Below are 17206 nucleotides of genomic sequence, written 5' to 3' on the forward strand. Positions count from 1 at the left end.
GTCTGTGATTGGCACTCATCACAAAGTGCTCAATCGTTGGTCATTGGTGCAGCCCTTCCTGGCACTCAGCCATACATCCCCTATCACATGGCGAGATGTGTGCCCAATAACACTGTGTATAACAGGGCCCTAAGCCTTCCCTAATCCAGGGCACATATTTGGTTTGTGGTCCTAGCCAGGCCGTAGCCACAGTGGCATGTTGGGCACACCCCTTCCCTGGAAGACATGCCAGAAGACTTCTAGCCATGGGTAACAGACATAGCAGATGCTATGGGGGACAAAAGCAGGGGGGTACATTTTATTTTATGATACTAGGAAACATTTTAAAATAGGGACCATAAAATATATCCTAAAGCCTCCCATTCCTATTTCCCATTGAAAAAATGGTGGCCAAATCCAATGGTTTTAGCAGGACGCTAATATGTATGGGGCTTCCTCAATCTTTCCTTCTTCTTTCCATTTCCAACACATGAAAGCTTGGCCAAGCCAAATGTCCATGTGTATAGCGGCAGCGGTTAGCCGACATTCACGTTGTGTGTGGGTACAATTAAAACACCTGGAATAGCTCATCTCTTGATCATGGCAGTCAGGCCTGGTTCCTGCAGTGTTGCATGGGGATCCACTACTGGTAGAATGTATGAGAGATGTCACGTAATCCCATAAATGAATTAGAAGGTGCAAACAGCGGCAGGAGGACCACTGATGTGTGTAATGCGCTTATCACGTGCTCCGCTGATTAATGAATTAATTGCCTAATTCCTGTGTTGTGTTGAAGAGCTCTGCGGAAAGCAATTTACACAGCTCCAAACCAAAGCCTTCCGAAGTAACATACTGGGGATCAATGTCACCGAGTCCTACCCTGTGGAAAATGCTGAAGAATGAGGAATTAAGACAATTAGCAATTGCTTGTGAAGCACAAACACCTATAAAGGAATTAGAGGATTACATTAAGGGATCATTGACATTGAGTGAAGGGAATAAGATGGGCAGAGACAGTGCTTAGGACTTTTTGTTTATTGAAACGACTTTTATGGCTGCTGCGGATTTGCTGCTATTGATGGCAACTTGTCACCTAGTGTGTATGTTATACACAGATAAGCTGTCTACATAAGAAGTGCATTTTATTTGCAGCATGGTTGCTGTGAGCCGGACGGTCCTCTCCTGCTGACTGACTGATTTCTCCCTATGCAGTTAGGCAGGGCTCACAGTAGCGGAATCCATATTACAGCCACATAACTGTGATGACCCAAACTGAGTCACTAGTAATTTTTTGATTTTTAACGTGAAGATGATTGTGGTCAATGCCATCCGGCTTACTGAACTATGAACAGCGGCTTTGGAGGTCTGTCTTACAGCAGGTACCTGGATATAGTAACACTAAAAAGTCATTTTACATGGGCTGACTACTCTGTTCTACAAATTAGGTTCAGATATGAAATAAGCCGCTTCTTAATGGTTTTAGTTTTAAATCTGACAATGGCTATGTTCACACAACATCAAAAATTGAGAAAAGGCGCCCGATTTTGATATTTAAAAAAAAGTCAGTTTTTGCCGCAATTTAACTGACTGCAATGGCAATGCATTGAAGTCAATTGGAGGACGGACGTCCAATGCACACAATGCATTGAATAACGGACATTTTTACCGCGGACGTCAAAATAATGAACATGATCATTATTTTCTGACGTCTTTTGCAAACAGCGGACGTTTTTTTATTAGTTGTTCTCACACAGTTTTCCTTTTGTCACCATTTTTTCTCCATCTTTACTATTAAATTCAATGGACTTTTCAATTAAGCCGCATCCAAAGGCCAATTAGTAACACCAAACTAGAATAATGTACCAACACCAGTCATTGCTCTAAGGGGAGGCCAAGCTGCTAAATGACCTCCGTTATTTTAGACTCAATAGGACGGACATAATTTTAAACGGAGCTGAAAAAAACGTGTGAAAGTAGCCAATAAAATTTTTTAGTTGGATCTTGTTTCTATAATATAAAACAGTTTTCCTTCTACTGCTACATATAACTAATGCATCAGTACCTTGAAACACCATTATTTTATGCTAATAAAGTATAGTGTCATATAACAGTAAACAGCAGTTCATCAGGGTAGAAACACAGGGTTAAACACACACATGGTGGATCCTGCACGAGTCCCCGCCCACTGGCCTCTGTCAGCCCTAGGTGGTTGCTGGCATCTGGGCGACAGTCCCTGACTTAAAGTGGTGCTCCAGCGTGGGGGCATTTTTTTGGGGGGACCGGGGAGGAGGTGGCTGAAATAAAAGATGTCCACTTACCTCCCCAGTTCCAGCAACGGGTCCCGCGTCATGGCACTCCGGTGCCCGGCCGCTTCCTGGTGTCTGATGCCGCCCGAGATGCTACGTCTCAGGGCCGCTAAACCACTCAGTGAAGGAGGCGGGATCCGAGCGGACTTCAAACGGATCCCGCCTCCTTCACTGAGTGGCTGTCGGCCCTGAGACGTAGTGTCTCGGGCGACGTCAGACACCAGGAAGCGTCCGGGAACCGGGCACCTATACAACTATAAAGGCTGGTCAGCATTCCGAGGTCACAACTAATGGGAAGCAGGTACAGAAACTAAATCCAGAGAATACTCAAGTAACAAATCCAAAAGGTCTGGGCAGGCAGATAACCAGAAAAGTCAGAGTACAGAAAGCCGGATAAAGCCTAGGGAAAACACCATGGGGAACACTGAGCACGCTAGATAAACTATACTTAATAGCCAAGAAGGGGTTAATGCACTAGAGATGTTTTATAGGAGGTCAAGGGTCTGGGTCCGGGACGTTCCTCGTTGGAACACTTGATAATCTGCCGAATTGCCCTTATTGGGCAGATTATTGCCCTGTGTAATATTGCCTTGGGCAGATCCAAATCTGTAGTAAGATCATTCAATTCACTGTGTTATAAGGTGCGGCTCAGAGTAAACAACAACCAAGGTCGACACTTCTTAAAGGATTCCCCCACACTGGCAAGCTTCCACAATAATCACTGTCAATGCCCATCAATATATATAGAGTGTTGTATGGGCTAGTGGTCACACCGCTGTATACGTATGTACCTTCTTTTGCTATGAAAGTGTAATGTGTCAGCCTGTGAGCAGTGTACGGTGTACCCATGAAATCATCCTTGCATTGATGAACTGTGTGTGTTTTCTCCAAGAAAGAGTGACACTACGTGAATGAGTAAAGTAGTAAAAGAAGGTACATGCGTATACTAGCCCTTACCACTCTATATATTGATGTGGTTCAGTTGAGGTTGATGACAGCAAATCTGTGTTGTGAGAGGAAGATGCTTCATGACACAAAGCACCCCTTTCTTCCTCACTTAAAGGAGAAGTCCGGCCAAAATTTAGTTATTACTTATGGAAAGTTATACAATTTTCTAATGTACATTAATTATGGGAAATGCTCATATACTGCTATTTCCCTAATTTAGTGTATCAGGAAGTGTTAGAATTCTCTCAGAACCAGTGACGTCACGACGAACGGTGTAATTCCTATGGAGTGTCCAGCAGGGGGCGCTCTCTATATAGAAGTCAATCAGTACCATTGACTTCTATATATAGTGCGCCCCTGCTCGACACTCCATTGGAATTACAATGGATGTGTGTATGTAATGTAATGTACTGTACTTTGCGATTGAATACATTTATGGAATACTTTGGGGAGCAAGTATCCTTGCTCCCCAAAGTATCCCATAAATGTAATCAATAAATACATTTGCTGGGCACCGAGCAGGGAGGGAGAGAGGTGCCATCTACCTCCCCCCTCCTTGCTCGGTGCTGGGAACATATACAAAGTACTACTCCCCCATTATCTGCAGATAATGGGGGAGTAGTACCTGTGCTATCTTATCGCCGCCTGCGCCGCCGCTCACATAAGTGCCGCACGCTCTGCCGCCGCTCACATAAGTGCCGCCTGCTCCGCCGCCGCTCACAGAGGTGCCCCCTCCTCCTCCGCTCCCCCTCCTCCTCGAAACACTATGGCCCCGCTGACTCCCCGCCGCCTGCCCGTGCCGCTCCTCACACTATCCGGCCGGCCACCGCTCTCTGCTCCTGCAGGCCGGCCGCGTCAGCTCTCACCCACACCGGCCTGGGACACCAGGAAGCACCAGGAGCGCCGTGCTGCCAGCCGGTGTGGGTGAGGGCTGATGCGGCCGGCCTGCAGGAGCAGAGAGCGGTGGCCGGTCGGATAGTGTGAGGAGCGGCACGGGCAGGCGGCGGGGGGTGAGCGGGGCCATAGTGTTTCGAGGAGGAGGGGGAGCGGAGTAGGAGGGGGATCCTCTGTGAGCGGCGGCGGAGCGGGCGTCACTTATGTGAGCGGCGGAGCGGCCGGCACTTATGTGAGCGGCGGCGCGGGCGGCGATAAGATAGCACAGGTAGTACTCCCACATTATTTGCAGATAATGGGGGAGTAGTACTTTGTATATGTTCCCAGCACCGAGCAAGGAGGGGGGAGGTAGATGGCACCTCTCTCCCTCCCTGCTCGGTGCCCAGCAAATGTATTTATTGATTACATTTATGGGATACTTTGGGGAGCAAGGACACTTGCTCCCCAAAGTATTCCATAAATGTATTCAATCGCAAAGTACAGTACATTACATTACATACACACATCCATTGTAATTCCAATGGAGTGTCCAGCAGGGGCGCACTATATATAGAAGTCAATGGTACTCATTGACTTCTATATATAGAGCGCCCCCTGCTGGACACTCCATAGGAATTACACCATTCGTCGTGACGTCACTGCTTCTGAGAGCATTCTAACACTTCCTGATACACTAAATTAAGGAAAATAGCAGTATATGAGCATTTCCCATAATTAATGTACATTAGAAAAATGTATAACTTTCCATAAGTAATAACATATAAAATATAAATTTCGGACGGACTTCTCCTTTAAAGGAGATGTCCCGCTATTTCTGAAAGCCAGCCTGCAGGGGGAGGGGGGAAATTGATTACAAGTAACAACTTACCTCTCCCCGTACTCGCGGTGAGAGGCGGAAACTGCCGCGGGACCCCCGCCGGGCTCCTGGATCTCCACGACCTGGCTGATAGACTGGCCAATCAGCCAGTCAGTGACTAGGGCAGGACGCCGCTCCAGTCACTGATTGGCTGAGTGGGCTGTCCATCAGATAGGACAGGCATTTTCCGAAGTCATGTAGTGATTATGGACTAATAATAGGTATACTATTTTTGTCAATTGAACACAGTATAGGTGGGATCTCCCTGCCAAGATACAGTCTGTTTTTTAAGGGGCTATACAGCTATATAGCCTCATTCCTTTACACAGGGCCATAACTCACTGCAGAGTGTGTAATATAGAAAACATATCTGTATGCCCACATTGCCACCCAATGTGAGTAGGGCCAGCCTGGCATAGGGGATACCCAAACCAGGTGGTTTCTAGCCGACAGACAAAGATGACTAGGGCGGGGATGCCGCACATATCATATACATTATTGTCTTTTCTGTTGTACTTTCATCTACTTTGTTCCATCTGAAACCTCTGATGTAATGATGGCACATTCCTTATGAACTTTTTGATTAAAGGCTAAGGTTTATCAGTACGTTTTTTTTTAAGTTGTTGGTAATAGACACTGTGGAGACATATACATCAATGACCAGTTGGTCCTCTGTCTCCTATGTTAGGGGTCATTCGCACGTCCGTAGAATTCCATCCATACACGGACGGTGTTCTGCGGACTGGACTTGAGAGCTCCCAGCATCATGATTAAAGGGGTTGTGCAGTTAAAATATTTTTCTTTTAAATCAACTGGTGTCAGAAAGTTATATAAGTTTGTAATTGTCAGGAACTGTCCAGAGCAGCAGCAAATTACAGTGGTATCTTGGTTTAAAGGGGTGCTCCAGCGTGGCGGCACTTTTTTGGGGGGACCGGGGAGGAGGTGGCTGAAATAAAAGACGTCCACTTACCTCCCCGGTTCCAGCGGCGGGTCCCGCATCACGGCGCTCCGGTGCTCGGCCGCTTCCTGGTGTCTGACGTCGCCTGAGACACTACGTCTCAGGGCCGCTCAGCCACTCAGTAAAGGAGGCAGGATCCGAGCGGACTTCAAACGGATCCCGCCTCCTTCACTGAGTGGCTGAGCGGCACTGAGACGTAGCATCTCGGGCGACGTCAGACACCAGGAAGCGGCCGGAAACCGGGCACCGGAGCGCTGTGATGCGAAACCCGCCGCTGGAACCGGGGAGGTAAGTGGACGTCTTTTATTTCAGCCACCTCCTCCCCGGTCCCCCCAAAAAAGTGCCCCCACGCTGGAGCACCCCTTTAAGATTAACTTTGATTAGAGCGTTTTGCAAGAAGAGCTCCCGGTTTTTCAAAATTGTAACTTGGTGTAAGAGCATTACTTTGGTTTAGGAGCTTCCTGTACTGGGTGGGAGCGCGATTGGAGGAGGGGCACTGTCTGCATAGAGTGGTCTACAGCCCTGTACTCTGACCCAGGAAGTATACCCCCCCCCCAAAAAAAAATACAAATCCCCAATATACACTTATTACAGGAAATGCACATAAAATGCTTTTTTTCCCTGCACTTACTACTGCATCAAGCCTTCACTTCCTGGATAACATGGTGATGTCACTTCCTGGATAACATGGTGATGTCACGACCCGACTCCCAGAGCTGTGCGGGCTGTGGCTGCTGGAGAGGATGATGGCAGGGGGACACTAAGGGACACAGGGCACTGGAGGGACACTGAGGGACACAGGGCACTGGAGGGACACTGAGCATCCCCCTGCCATCATCCTCTCCAGCAGCCACAGCCCGCACAGCTCTGGGAGTCGGGTCGTGACATCACCATGTGATCCAGGAAGTGACATCACCATGTTATCCAGGAAGTGCAGGGAAAAAAAGCACTTTATGTGCATTTCCCGTAATAAGTGTATATTGGGGATTTGTATAAAAATTTTTTGCCCGACTTCTCCTTTGAGGGTGCGTTCACATGTACAGGATCCGCAGATTTGATGCTGCAGATATCAATGTAACTAAATAACTTAACTCAGCATCAAATCTGCTGTGGATCCTGTACGTTTGAACACACTCTAAAAGTTTACGCTAGTGTACTGACACAGACGTTGGCTCTGTCAGTACACTAGCGTGAACTTTTAACCTGTTAAGGAATTCCCAACATCATAAATTAATCACGATGCCAGAAGTTCTCAGGTCCAGTCCACAGAACACTATCCGTGTATGGCCCCTTTCACACTGAGCAAGAACATCGCAATCCTGCCATGCTCAGTGTCTCACTGTCAGTGAAGGAGAGGGCGCACGCTCCTCCACAGCCGCCGCTCTCTGCTCAAAGAAATGACATGTCACTTCTTTGAGTGGAGAGCGGCAGCTGCGGAGGAGCACATGCCCTCTCATTCACTCAAAGCAGCACACTGAGCATGGCGGGATTCCGCCGCTCAATTCAGATGTTCTTGCTCAGTGTGAACCGGGCCTATGGATGGAATTCTACAGACACGTGAATGACCCCTAACTTGTGGAGTATGAGACAGGATTTCACTTCTTTAAATGGCTTGTCCAGAGAAAATCTTTTTTCTTCAAATCAACTGGTGTCAGAAAATTATATAGATTTGTAATTTACTTCTATTAAAAAATCTCAAGTCTTCCCATACTTATTAGCTGCTGCATGTCATGCAGGAAATGTTTGATTTTCAGTCTGACACACTGCTCTCTGCTGCCACCTCTGGCCGAGACAGGAACTGTCCAGAGCAGGAGAGGTTTTCTATGGGGATTCATAGAAAAGCGAGACAGAGTATCGGCCACAGGTGTCAGCAGAGAGCACTGTGTCAGACCGAAAATAAAACACTTCCTGCAGGACATACAGCAGCTGATAAGTATGGGAAGACTGGAGATTTTTTAATAGAAGTAAATTACAAATCTATATAACTTTCTGACACCAGTTGGACAACCCCTTTAATTTATGGCGTGACCCAGCCTATAGCCCTGCAGCAGCTGAGAGGGGATGCTGGGATTTGTAGTGTTAGGACAGCTTGAGAGGCACAGGCTGGATAACACTGAGATGGTGATGTAACTAGCATAGGCCCCCCTAGCTTTTATCAGCAGGGGTCTATCCGAGGCTGTCTATCCGAGGGGTCTATCCAATGACAAGGCTGCAGTGCTGCTTTAGCGCCCCCTTGCGCAGCTTGTCGCCCTCTCACAGGGCACTGTATCCGGGACAGCGCAGGTAACTGCCGGCAGTGATAACGTGTTATAGTAATATACGGTGCTACTGCGTGAAGTATAACCAATACCCAAACTCTAGCCACCAGATACGAGCTACACGCTGACATCCCATCGCGCACTCTCACTTCCACTTTACGTCTTTGTAAAGCGCCTCCTGTCGCGCGAGAAGATGACGTCATCCAGCTGCGTGCTTAAGTCTTTGCCGCGCATGCGCGTTACCCTCTTTTCCGGTGGTGAACATGGCGGGGACAGAGTGAGTAGATCATGGCCTCTGAGAAATCCGCCGTCATCATCCCCTCCCGGGGGTTTATCGCCTCGTCTCTTCAGCCTCAGAGGTGTCAGAGATTACGGAGATGACTCCGTGCAGTGTATTGATGGAGATCGGAGCGTTTCTGCTCTTGATTGTCGGCAATGTGTGAACTCGCTCCTAGCCGGCAGTGCTGCGGCCTGGTGCTGGCTGAGCCCTGCTGTTTCCTGAATAAATGTCAGTGTGAGCGGTCACCTCAGCTGTGTGTACAGTGCCTTAGCTGTATCTATATATACATAGAGAACCTGGTGCTGTGTATTGTGGCTTGGTTAACCCAATAGTCCCCAATATTACCATATTAATATATACTGTAAGGCTGTGTTCACATTGTGTTCTTGTGTAATCTCCAATAATATAGTGTCATTCAGTGATGTGTTAGATGCCGCTCTGCTATTCCATGGAGTAGTATACAGTGTATACAGTGTGTGCCATACACCCGCATCATGTAGGACATGTTCTGGTCTAGAGATGTCATGTACATATATCTCCAATGGACAGTATGAGGTTTTTTTTTTGTTTTTTTTTTATTGCAGGCTATTATGCTGCGTTTACACGGAGCGATAATTTGACCAATCAATTAAAGATTTTGAAGCGACGATTTGGTTTTTATAACTATCTGCATTTAGACTAATAAATCGTTAGAAAATTAGTAAGAAAAATAGTAATTGCAATCGTTTCTAAGATCGCTTAAAGGGGTTATCCATTGTTACCAAAACATGGCCACTCCACCAGGAATGTCTTGTGTATGATCCCTGACTGTAATGCACTGTGGATCAGGCTGATTCCCCACGGGTGCAGGAGTTGGATGCCCCCCTAGGGTTGCCCAGACTCCAACTTATGCAGCTGCGGGGAGTCAGACACAGATTTGTTGAACTCCAATCCTCAGCACAGAATTTACCCAACCTGTGGTAGAGCTACAATTCCCGTTGTGCCCCGATAGCTAAACCATTTAGTTTTGCCACACAGTGGGAGACGGTGACTTGGATCAGGGATGGGGAACCTTCAGCCCTCCAGCTGTTGCAAAACTACAACTCCCACCATGCCTGGGCAGCCAAAGCTTTACCTTAGATCCCTAACTTAGATCCTCAGCAGTAGTATCTGATGTCTATAGGTAATGATGGTGGCAGATTATATCATACAACTGTGCTCTCCTTCTCTTACAGAGGAAAACAGGAGAAAAAGCTGCCAGCCGTTCCAGAAACCCTCTTGAAGAGGCGGAAGGCTTTTGCGGCTGCCAAGGCCAGGAGGATCAGGAAGATCCTGAAAGATAAAAGGGTAAGGGGTGATTGTTTTGTGGTGTAGGTGGCGATTGTGTATATACTGTATGTGTCTTACCGTATGTTTCTGCCATTTTCAGTCCCGTAAAGACAAAAGGAAGATCATCTACAAGAGGGCAGAGCGCTACTACAAGGAGTACAGGCAGATGTACAGAAAGGAGATCCGCCTGGCTAGAATGGCCCGTAAAGCTGGAAACTACTATGTCCCCGCTGAGCCCAAATTGGCTTTTGTCATCCGAATCCGCGGGTAAGCCACGCTCCTGTGTTCACACCTACACAACCTGTGACAGGGACGAGTTTGTGGCAGTGCTACAGTGAGCGAAGCATTAGAATTTTATTGTTAAGAATACTTTAGACATTGCAAAAAGGTATGGGCCCAGGGACCCCCACCATGCTGCAGGAGATGGGTTCTATAGAAAATGCGGTGCCTGTCTCTTGCAGTGTGCAGAGAGAAGCTCTTAGCTGAGTTCTTCTCCCTACTTGTCATGGTGAAAGGCCAAGACTCCAACTGACCAAAACTTTTGGCAGCTGATAGTAAGCAAGGGGGCATTCACATGTTCTGTGCTTAAGCCCATGCATGGAAGATGAGCCACAGACCTCCTGGCATCTTGTATCATTATGATGCTTGGAGCTCCTTATCTTCCAAACGTGTGAATGCCCCCTAACGATTTATGGGAATTCTACAGCCATCTTCTGATAACTGTATGGTTAGATTATTCGCTTAAAGGAGTTTTTCCATCTCCAAAAGTTATTTACTGGATAGAGGACAGCAAGCTAATCTATGGAGGTCTGACCACTGGGACCCCCAATGATCATGAAATCAAAGGAAAATTTCAATACTTTCATCTCCAATCTGGGTTTGTGTAACCTTTGTATCTCTAAGGCCAGTGTCCCTTAGCAGGTGTCATTTCAGGTTACCAGACCTGCAGTAAGGCTGGGGATTTCAGCCATAATACAAACTCTGATGTGTCTGTGATGACATCCGGGTGAAGCTGGTCCTTAGAAATTAAAAAAACCTAAACTTGTTGTTCCTTTACTCCTATGTGTTTACTAGAGCACAAACTTTGTCCATTGACAGGTCATGTGACCAGCGAGTGGGTAGAAATGGGCAGAAACGGTCTAACATGCTTGTCTGTTGTAACGGAGCACTTCTTTAGATCTTATGTTGCTCTTGAAAAATGAAAGCCGTGCGGTGATTGGTTACTGTAGACGACAAACCCGTGTTTTTGTTTGTTTTTTTTTTCCAATGGTACAACAGATTTGACACAACAAAATATGCTTTAGAAAACTTATTGGATATCTTGAGTACTTTAGTAATTTGTGTGTCTAGATGCAAATAGATATGCCAGCATCTTTCCCCAAATACCCTTTAAGAGTGCCTTCACACCTACCGGATCCGCTGCGGATCCAGTCCCATTCATCCCTATAGAGCACATACTCGCAGCGGGATTGCTGTGAGTATGTGCGTTAACCCCCTGCCGCCCGCAGCCCTTCATAGAGAGCATACATTACCTGCTCGGCGACGCGGCTGCATGTCCGGCTCCGGTCACGCTCAGCCAATCAGTGCATGGCAGCACTGATTGGCTGAGCGGGACCGGAGTCTGAAGCCGCGTCGCCAATCAGGTAATGTATGCTCTCGGTTGCAGGGGGTAAACGCACATACAGCGAGTATGTGCTCTTTAGGGATGAATGGGACTGGCTCTGTAGCAAATCTCCCTGCGAATCCGCAGCATGAAAGTGTATGAATAAGACACTATGGGGGAAATTTATCAAACTGGAGTAAAGTAGCAGTGTCTTAGTTGCCCCTAGCAACCAATCAGATTCCACTTTTCATTCCTCACACATTCTTTGAAAAAAAAAAGGTGGAACTAAGACACTTCTACCTTACACCAGTTTAATATATCGCCCCCTATGTTTCTGTGCCCATTGACAGGCTGAGAATTGTATGGTGAGTGGATATAACAGCATATGATGGCTGCAGAGGCTCTTACTGACTGTGAATGCAGCCTCTAGAGCATGGGTCTCAAACTCGCGGGCCAACTGCGGCCCTCGGGACACTAGTTTGCGGCCCCCACCTCAATGGTAGCTTACTGTAAGTGCGGCCCGGGGGCGCTCCGGCAGAGAGCTGCACTGCACTGCACATGTAACTACAAATAGAAGATAGGTGTGCCGTGTTTCTGCCGGAGCGCCCCTCCCCCGGGCCCTGGCAGAAACACGGCACATCTATCTTCTATTTGTAGTTACATGTGCAGTGCAGCTCTCTGCCGGAGCGCCCCGGCCCCTCTCCTCCCGCAGCGCTCAGCTCCACTCCTGCGCGGCGCCAGAGCATGACGCCACCCGGACCGCACGTCCAGCCAATCAGTAAGGGGATGTGCGGCCTGGGTGAAGTCATGCCCCGCCAGCCCTCAGGTAAGAGTACTCTCGGCGGGGGGTGATAGTGGTGTGTGGGGGAGAGCTGGGGGTGATAGTGGTGTGTGGGGGAGGGCTGGGTATCATAGTTTTGTGTGTGTGGGGGGGGGCTGGGGGTGATAGTTCTGTGGAGGAGGTCTGGGAGTGATAGTTCTGTGTGGGTGGGAGGTCTGGGAGTGATAGTTTTGTGGGAGGGGGGAGGGCTGGGAATGATAGTTTTGTGGGAGGGGGGAGGGCTGGGAGTGATAGTTTTGTGGGGGGAGGGAGGAGGGCTAGGGGTTTTACAGATGAAAAAATAAAAACATTTGATGACATTGGAATGTTTGTGTAAGAGCTTTTCTTGTGGAAACCCTGATGCAGCCCAGCCTCACCCAGACTCTACCTCCAGCGGCCCCCGGGTAAATTGAGTTTGAGACCCCTGCTCTAGAGGAGTAAGCCAGGATAGCGCTGACATCGGTGGATAGAGGCGCTTTTGTCATATAATTCAGCTGTCAGGTGGACATTTATCCTGAAGATCTGCACTGTATGGCAGTGAGGTCCTGAGTCACATGCTGCTGACTTCTTTTTAATGTTGCTGCATAAGATGTCTTTATAAATGTTAAGATTTGCTATAACTCTTGCTTCTCTGAATTGATGGATCTTCGTAGGCGACTCGACAAATAACTTTTTTTTTTCCCCCCCCTTCTCCCCTCTAGTATCAATGGTGTCAGCCCAAAGGTGCGTAAGGTATTGCAACTCCTCCGTCTGCGTCAGATTTTCAATGGCACCTTTGTGAAACTCAACAAGACATCTATCAATATGCTCAGACTGGTGGAGCCCTACATTGCCTGGGGGTGAGTGACATGGTGCTGGCTTCGGACAAATATGGGATATTCAGGTCAAAACTAGGAGAAAGCTCTGTCCCTTTGAATTGTGTGTTCTATAAGGTCAGCATAATACTGTTAAGTTAATGGAAAAACAGACCCAAACAGTTGGCACACAATTGCATCCCCTTTTTTTTTTTTTCTCCGTGAAACTGATGCGTTAATCAGACTGCAAAAAAGCAGTGTTAACCTAGCGTTAGGAGTCTGCTATATTGTGAGGGGAGGAAAGGGTGCTCTGTACATCCCATCAGCGAATGACAAGCTGCTGTACATCAGCGTAGAAAGCATGATAGCAATACACTGGGGATATGTCTCTTCTAGGGGGCGTTATATATTTATATATATATCCATGTGTTGTGTAGATTTTTAATATGGCTTTGTTGTGGTCTTTTTTTTTTGCAGTTATCCTAACCTGAAATCAGTTAAGGAATTGATCTACAAGCGTGGTTACCTGAAGATCAAGAAGCAGCGTATCCCTTTGACTGATAACTCTCTTATTGAGAAGTTCCTTGGTATGTCATACATAAAAGGGCTGTTGGCAGAAAAAGGCCACCTAGTATTTTTTTTTTTTTTTTTTATGGTAGAAAGATGTTGATTCCAAACAGGCTTACATTCATTTACTCTTGACTTTACAAAGTTTGTTCCAAGTATTTACTACTATTTCAGTAATATTTTCTCATTTTTCTGATCTTTTCCGAACTAACCTTAGATGTGGTCTCACTAGAGCTCTATACAGTGGGATCACAGTCTCCCTATTACTGGTTATTCTATATACACACAAAGCCCAGCATTTTTTTTTTCTCTAAAAGAGTTTAGAGAGAATATATTGTATGCTTTCAGATTAGGCCTGTGTATTTAGGACAATACCTAGTACTGAGCTTTTTCTCTAAACATCTGTTTCTGTATTCAGGATTCTGTGTCATGGTGTTCCCCCCCCCCCCCCCCCCCCCCTCAAACTTTTACTGAAAATTTTAAGGTGCAAAAGAGATGAAAAGGGGCAGAGGGAGGTGTTCAATACAAAACAGCAAGTCAATCAGTCAAATAAGACCGATATCAGCAGAGACATCAATAGTGAGGGTTTTGCTTTGTCTTGTAGGCAAGCGTGGCATCATTTGTGTTGAAGATCTGATCCATGAGATCTACACAGTTGGCAAAAACTTTAAAGCCGCAAACAACTTCCTCTGGCCCTTCAAACTGTCCTCCCCCAGGGGTGGTATGAAGAAGAAAACCACACACTTTGTGGAAGGTGGTGACGCTGGAAACAGGGAGGACCAGATCAACAGACTCATAAGGAGAATGAACTAAGGTAAAAAAATTTTTTTGATTTAGACTGGTGTCTGTTTCTGCTGTGCTTACAGACCTATGGTATTGTAGCTGTAAGCATACTGTTGTGTGAATTTGTTTGACGCATTACTGTTACCTAACACAACTTTTAACATGTCAAAAATTGAGGGTTCAGAGTCTGGCCAGCAAGCCAGGAGGAGAAGCGCACAGCCGAGTTATTCTTGCAGTCGGTGGAGTTCTGACACTTGACAACCAAAACTTTTGGCATGTCTGTGACATTTTGAAAGTTTTGTTAAGTGAGATGTTACCTAAGCTATTGGCATTATGCTATAGAGCAGAAGGAGCTGAGCGGATTGATATATATCATAATAGGGAAAGGATTCAGTATAACTTGTAATTTATTGATTGAAGTTATACTGAATCTTTTCCCAGAAAGACATAAGTCTGCTCAGTGCTATCTGCTCTATAGCATGATGGCGATAGATTTGATAGCATTGTCTTGGTTGCTAATTGCTCTTAATATGATCATACACAGTTTTGTAAATATATAATACCAGAATAATTAATATAGATACTTAGTATTTAGTGGATAGTGTGGTAGTGTAGTATAAAGTTTAGTATACGTTCACACCAGCATTGTCCCTAGAATCTTACACCAGTGCATTGCGCTGTTTTGGGGGAGTTTGATCTTATTTCACATCTGGATGCAGACCAGGTTAAAAAAAGCTACGCGTGCCTCCTCTACTCACTATGTTTCTTACATTGTGCACATCATTCTGCACCCACATGCAGCACATACGGTACTTGAAGAGATTTCTGAGGCCAGTAAATTGCTACAGCATCCCCTGCTCAAGTATGGGGAAGCCATTGAAGCATTTCAAGGGGGAACACCAAAGCAAGAGCAGTGCCAGGGAGTATTCTTTATGCTAGTTTGCTTTTACAGATTCATTCATACTTGAAGTTTCTGACCAGGTCTGATGGTAGTATTGCTAGCCGATATCTGGTCCAATGTTGTAATAAGTCTTTGTATAGCATTTTATTTCTAATATTACAGTGGTTGTGCCAAAAAAGCCAGACATTTCCCAGAAACAATCTGGTCTCTTCAGTCTCCTGCAGATCCAGGGCAGCCGTGCCAGTGGTCACCAGTTAGTCCTTCATTGACTACTGCAGCAAAGCATGGACATCAGCAGTCGCACGCCTTGCTTAAGGGGCTGTCTGGCCAAAGCGACTAATGTACCTTGCTGCCCTAGGCTGTGGGGGACTTAGCAGTGCTATACTTACCTGTCCATATCCTCTACAACTGCTGCTTCTTGAGCCTCCTGCTATCCACCGCTCCCTGCCATAGTGATATTTTCCACAACTTTTCGTGGCGTGCTGTTCTTATAGGAAATGGGTGCTCAGCATAGACTATATAGAGCGGTCTATGCAGAACGGCCAGCACGTCACCAAAAGTTGCAAAGAAGATAAAAGTGGGAGGCTCTGGAACCAGCATTTGTGCAGGAGCGGGACAGGTAAGTATATAGCACAGGTAAGTCCCCTGCAGCAGCATTCATTAGTCGCTTAGGCCGGACGACCCCTCCAAGGAGTGGGGATGCCAGCCTAGTACATGGCCTCTAAGGGCAGTGCTTGACTGCAAGTCTTTTTTGAGGTGGTGCACTACATTATGACTGGTAACCTCTAAAATACCAGCAGATACAAGATAATCTGCACTGGATTGGCATGTGGTTAAAGAGCTGGATGCTAAGGGAGGGAATTTATCATTATCACAGTTGTATTTTTTTGTATTCTTCCTCCTGTTGGTATTGAACGTGTGGTTTTCACTTTGCTCAAGATATATACTGTAGTTCAGAAAAAGCATGTTGGTGAATTTGTGCAGAAACTTAAAGCACGAGGGGAATTTTCACCAGTGCAAAAAACACAGCCGTACATTTGAACTGAATCTGTAGCTGAGCTTACTAATCATACACTGTATGGCACGTTTATAAAGTCTGTGTAGTCCTGTACTATAACTAGTTAATAACCTATATATTTTATCTTTTTAGGTTTCGTATGACTGCGTCCCTCTTTGGTCAAGTAAATAATAAATATCCATTTACAAAATGTTCTTTGCATTGTAATTTTTATTTGTCCAGTGTTGTGGTTGATTATGAAAACTTGTACAACTGTGAATATTGGGCATGAAGAAGGGAATTTATAATTTGTGATTTTTTTTTTTTTTCCTCATTGGCACTTTTGTCTTTGCATATAATGTGCCTTAAAGGGAACCAATCACTATAATGTATATAATGCTGTTAGCAGCTCCTAATAGAGATGCTACAACATGGTCTTGCCATGCTTGGTGTATATTGGAGAATTTTTTTTTTATTCTGGCGCATGCCGCAGATGGTTAGGCCATAACTTGTCGTCTGGGCCGTGACTAGTCATGGCTCTCTGCTTGTCAGCACGCTCTGCAGAGATGATTGACAGGCAAAGAGGCACAATAGAAGCTTGTTCGCCTGTCAATAATCCCTGCACCTCTCAGATGACTAGTTATGGCCTGACTGCGCCAGAATAAAACAGCGTTTTCTCCAGTATACTCCCTAGTATGACAGGTATGATAAGACAACGCTTAGCAGCTCTATTAGGATATATGTATAATAGTGATTGGTTCCCCTTAACTTTCTGCACTTAAACCTCCCCTTTTAGAGGAAGTGCAAACGTGACACCCACGTCTCAAAACATGGGGCAGTAATGAGTAACATTTTTTTAAGATATCAGAAAATTGGTTTACAAGCCCCTATTGTGTATTCTTATCAGCAAATTTACTTTTGTAAAATTGAGTTTACGGCCCTCTGATGACAGGG

At 46.0% G+C, this 17206-nt stretch overlaps 1 protein-coding gene across 1 annotated transcript; it reads left to right on the forward strand.

The window, feature by feature from the left end:
- The first annotated feature begins 8400 nt into the window (after positions 1 to 8400).
- Positions 8401 to 16463, forward strand: RPL7 (ribosomal protein L7). The gene is made up of 7 exons (XM_069959967.1): positions 8401 to 8476; positions 9694 to 9805; positions 9888 to 10054; positions 12912 to 13049; positions 13482 to 13591; positions 14176 to 14385; positions 16406 to 16463. Exons 1-6 carry the CDS (start codon positions 8463 to 8465, stop codon positions 14382 to 14384), a joined length of 750 nt encoding a protein of 249 aa, XP_069816068.1. The 5' UTR covers positions 8401 to 8462; the 3' UTR covers position 14385; positions 16406 to 16463.
- Positions 16464 to 17206: the final 743 nt, after the last annotated feature.

This window comes from Dendropsophus ebraccatus, chromosome 2 (genome assembly GCF_027789765.1).
Source record: "Dendropsophus ebraccatus isolate aDenEbr1 chromosome 2, aDenEbr1.pat, whole genome shotgun sequence".
Classification (NCBI taxonomy): Eukaryota; Metazoa; Chordata; class Amphibia; order Anura; family Hylidae; genus Dendropsophus; species Dendropsophus ebraccatus.

Bases quoted from the DNA above. Each gene is read 5' to 3' on its own strand.
- RPL7 (XM_069959967.1), top strand. The intron at 9,806-9,887 runs GTAAGGGGTGAT...TGCCATTTTCAG, and splicing joins AGATCCTGAAAGATAAAAGG to TCCCGTAAAGACAAAAGGAA. The intron at 13,592-14,175 runs GTATGTCATACA...TTTGTCTTGTAG, and splicing joins TCTTATTGAGAAGTTCCTTG to GCAAGCGTGGCATCATTTGT.